This window comes from Rhea pennata, chromosome 5, assembly GCF_028389875.1.
Source record: "Rhea pennata isolate bPtePen1 chromosome 5, bPtePen1.pri, whole genome shotgun sequence".
In the NCBI taxonomy this organism is placed as follows: Eukaryota; Metazoa; Chordata; class Aves; order Rheiformes; family Rheidae; genus Rhea; species Rhea pennata.
Genome location: NC_084667.1, coordinates 54,092,621 through 54,096,069, shown reverse-complemented (window position 1 = coordinate 54,096,069; position 3,449 = coordinate 54,092,621). Strand labels below are relative to the sequence as shown.

The window sequence follows — 3,449 nt, the reverse complement described above, 5'->3', positions numbered from 1 at the left end:
GGAACATGCAGAATATAAAGTTCTCAATATCATCGCAACTCTATAGTCTTTGTTTTCTAAGCTAGAAAAGGAATAAAGAAAAGAAAAGAAAAGGAATAAAGAAAAGAAAAAGAAAAGAAAAAGAAAAGAAAAGGGCATCAAAAGCAAGTCAGAATACCTACCAGACCCGGGGATTTGAGATGGCACTGCTCATTAACGTTTCCCCCTCCTGGCTTTTTAAAAAACAGAAAGTGATACCTGCCTGGATATGAATGTGTAAAAAAAATGTTTACAACATTCACGCATCCTAGTTCCGCCGGGTGATCTAGGAAACGAGAAAAAGAAAAGTGCATTTTCTCAGCAGAAGACATCATTGTTGCTTCACTGTTTAAAGCTTTAATCAGAAAAACGCGTATTCCTCAATGCTCCTTCAATTCCCCGAGCCAGAGGACGCAAGACATAAATCGTGCCACAAAAACACTTTTTTGGGGCGGGGGGAGAAGTTGCACGATTGTATTGGAGTTTATGTTTTTAAAAGTGCTTCCCAACCACTTCGAAACATTAATAATGGATCTGAGCCCCAGACAGAGGAAATCGCACCCACTAATGTGGACTAACACGAGCAAAGTAGGTGCATAATAGACAGGGCTAGGAGCTGCTAACCACTTCTGCACAATGGCATTAATAAGATTAACCTGGGCAATTAGCCGGTGCAGCAGAGATCAAGCCTAAATCTGGGGCCTTTCAAAAAAAAGCCCACTAATGGAAAGGATTAGGTTAATTTCATTAATTCTCAATACACAGACCCAAGCTCCTTTCACTCCTTTGTGCAACCCCCACCAAAAGGGGGGGGGGGGGAATCAAATCTGGTTTTGTTTGTCATCTGCATATTACCAGGAACTAAATCCAGGATGACGTCGCCTGGGTATAAAAAAGGGAAGAGGTTCAGATGGATTATACTCCATGCAGCCCTCTGGGTTGAGATCAGTAAACAGGCGAGAGTTGAGGGGGGAAAGTTGCAGGGGTGGATCCTGCGCGCACACGCACACACACACATATGCACGCACACACACGCGCTCACACACTCACGCTCTGCCCGCAAGCTGCCCTCGGAAAAAGCTCCGCTCCTTTCGCTTCGATCCCTTTTTAAAAATTCTCCGAAAAGTTTCGATTTCGTGGCTCTCCAGCCTCCCCCCCCTCCCGCCGCCGCCGCAACCACCACCTACCCCCCGTCCCCTCCCCCCGGCCGGTCCCCGCTGCCCTGCCCCGGCACGGTTTGGGGCATGCCTGTGAGCATGTTCAGCATCGACAACATCCTGGCGGCCAGACCTCGCTGCAAGGACTCGCTCCTGCTGCCGCCGAGCGCCGCGCCCGTCGTCTTCCCCGGCCTCCACGGGGACTCGCTCTACGGCAGCGCCTCCGACTACAGCGGATTTTACTCCCGGGCGGTGGCACCCGCCTCCAGCCTGCCGGCGGTCAGTGGATCTAGGATCGGCTACAACAACTACTACTACGGGCAGCTGCATGTGCAGGCGTCCCCCGTGGGCCCCTCGTGCTGCGGGGCCGTGCCGCCCCTCGGCGCCCAGCAGTGCTCCTGCGTCCCCGCCGCAGGTAAGGCGGCCCGCGGCCGGGGCTCCGCGGCACGGCGGCTCCCGGGGCTGCCCGCCGGGCCGGCCGGGTTTGCCTTGTCCGGGAGCCGCGGGGGGGGGGGGGGGGGGGGGGGGGTCGGGGTGGCGGGGAGCGCGCAGCCCCCGGTGCATTTTTGGAGAGCGGTTCCCGCAGCCCTATGCAAAGCCTGTCGTCCGCTTGTGTGTCCGTCTGCAGGTTACGAGGGCACCGGCTCGGTCCTGATGTCCCCCGTTCCCCATCAGATGTTGCCCTACATGAACGTGGGCACTTTGTCCCGGACGGAGCTGCAGTTACTGAACCAGCTGCACTGCCGGCGAAAAAGACGGCACCGGACTATCTTCACTGACGAGCAGCTAGAAGCTCTGGAAAACCTCTTCCAGGAAACGAAATACCCAGACGTAGGCACCAGGGAACAGCTGGCCAGAAGGGTGCATTTACGAGAGGAGAAAGTGGAGGTATTTTGCTTCCCTTTGCCTCCTTCCACCCTCTCCCTTTTGCGTTTAAACACGATCGGACTGGAGGTACCTAGATGTGGCTGCGCACCCCTCTGCTCTGCCGGCCGCGGCGAGCGGGTGGAGGCGAGAGCAACAGGTTTGCGGGGGGGGGAGACGAGGGGTGACGGGGGGAGAAAGTGTCTTTAAACCTGCCAAGCGCCCTCCTCTCTGCGGGTGGACGAGCCGGCGCCGTGGCTGTTAGCAAACGCGGAGAGGCGGCCGCTGCTCGTGACTGCGCTCAGCATCTCCGAGCCGAAACGGGACGTGCTCTGCCGGGCTCGCCGAGCCCGGGCGCGGCGCGGGGCGCGGCGGGCCGCGGGCGGCCGGAACGTGCCCGCTCCTGCCTGCTCTAACGGTTTAATTCCTCACCCCACAGGTTTGGTTCAAAAATCGCCGGGCAAAGTGGAGGAGGCAAAAGCGATCATCTTCGGAGGAGTCAGAAAACGCACAAAAATGGAGTAAAGCATCTAAAACGTCTCCAGAGAAGAGGCAAGAGGAAGGGAGAAGCGACTTGGACTCCGACAGCTGATACCCTCGCGGAGGGGACATTTACCGTGGACTGTAGGATTCGCTCCAGAGGATGCTACTATCTTGCACAAGCTCTGCCTTGTCGGAGGGGGAAAAAACCCGTATCTGTATATACTGTACATCGGCCCGCGTTGATTTCGTGTAAATAAAAAGTGTTGCGGAGGTGTTGCACAGGCAGCCGCGGCGCGTGTGTCTGTCCGGCCGCCGCGCTGCCGGGAGCCGCGCCGCCCTGCTCCAGCGGCGCGGCCTCACCGCCGCAGTTGGCTACTTAGCGGCGCCTTGAATAGTCTCCGACGTGGCGGATAACGCGCACAAACGGTTCGCAACCCGCTAGCCGCCACCTCCGCCGTGAGCAACGGCGGGTCGCTTTTCACCGCGGGCGGCGGCGAGCAGGGAGCCCCGGGGCGGCCCGCATGGCGGCCGCGGTGCTGGGGCGGGCCCCGGCCGCCGCCTCGCCGCAGGGCCGAGGCGCCGCGGGGAGGGGTCCCCGCCCGCCGCCGTCGCGCAGCGCTCGGCCCTGCGGCCGAGGCGAGGCGGTGGCAGGTGCCATTTTGCGTCCCCCGCGGCCGGCCGGCCGGGGCGAGGCGAGGCGGCAGGTGCCATTTTGCGGCCCCCGCGGCCGGCCGGGGCGAGGCGAGGCGGGAGGGCGGCAGGTGCCATTTTGCGGCCCCCGCGCGCGCCTGAGGCGAGGCCGCGGCCGGCTCACCCCGCCGCCGTTGGCGGGGCTCGGACAGGCCGGGCGCGGCTCTGCTCCCTTTTAAGCTCTTCACTCGAGCCGCCTCCAATAGTATTGATCATTTAATTTATTAGGGCCCACGC

The 3,449-nt window shown here is 59.9% G+C and overlaps 1 protein-coding gene across 1 annotated transcript; it reads left to right on the top strand.

Moving 5' to 3' along the window:
- The first annotated feature begins 1,262 nt into the window (after positions 1–1,262).
- On the top strand, positions 1,263–2,723 carry GSC (goosecoid homeobox). Its single transcript, XM_062577876.1, has 3 exons — positions 1,263–1,590; positions 1,804–2,063; positions 2,479–2,723. Exons 1-3 carry the CDS (start codon positions 1,263–1,265, stop codon positions 2,629–2,631), a joined length of 741 nt encoding a protein of 246 aa, XP_062433860.1. The 3' UTR covers positions 2,632–2,723.
- Positions 2,724–3,449: the final 726 nt, after the last annotated feature.

Coding starts and splice junctions, on each gene's coding strand:
- GSC (XM_062577876.1), top strand. CDS start 1,263: ATGCCTGTGAGCATGTTCAGCATCGACAACATCCTGGCGGCCAGACCT. Junction 1,591..1,803: donor CTCCTGCGTCCCCGCCGCAG/GTAAGGCGGCCC, acceptor GTCCGTCTGCAG/GTTACGAGGGCACCGGCTCG. Junction 2,064..2,478: donor TACGAGAGGAGAAAGTGGAG/GTATTTTGCTTC, acceptor CTCACCCCACAG/GTTTGGTTCAAAAATCGCCG.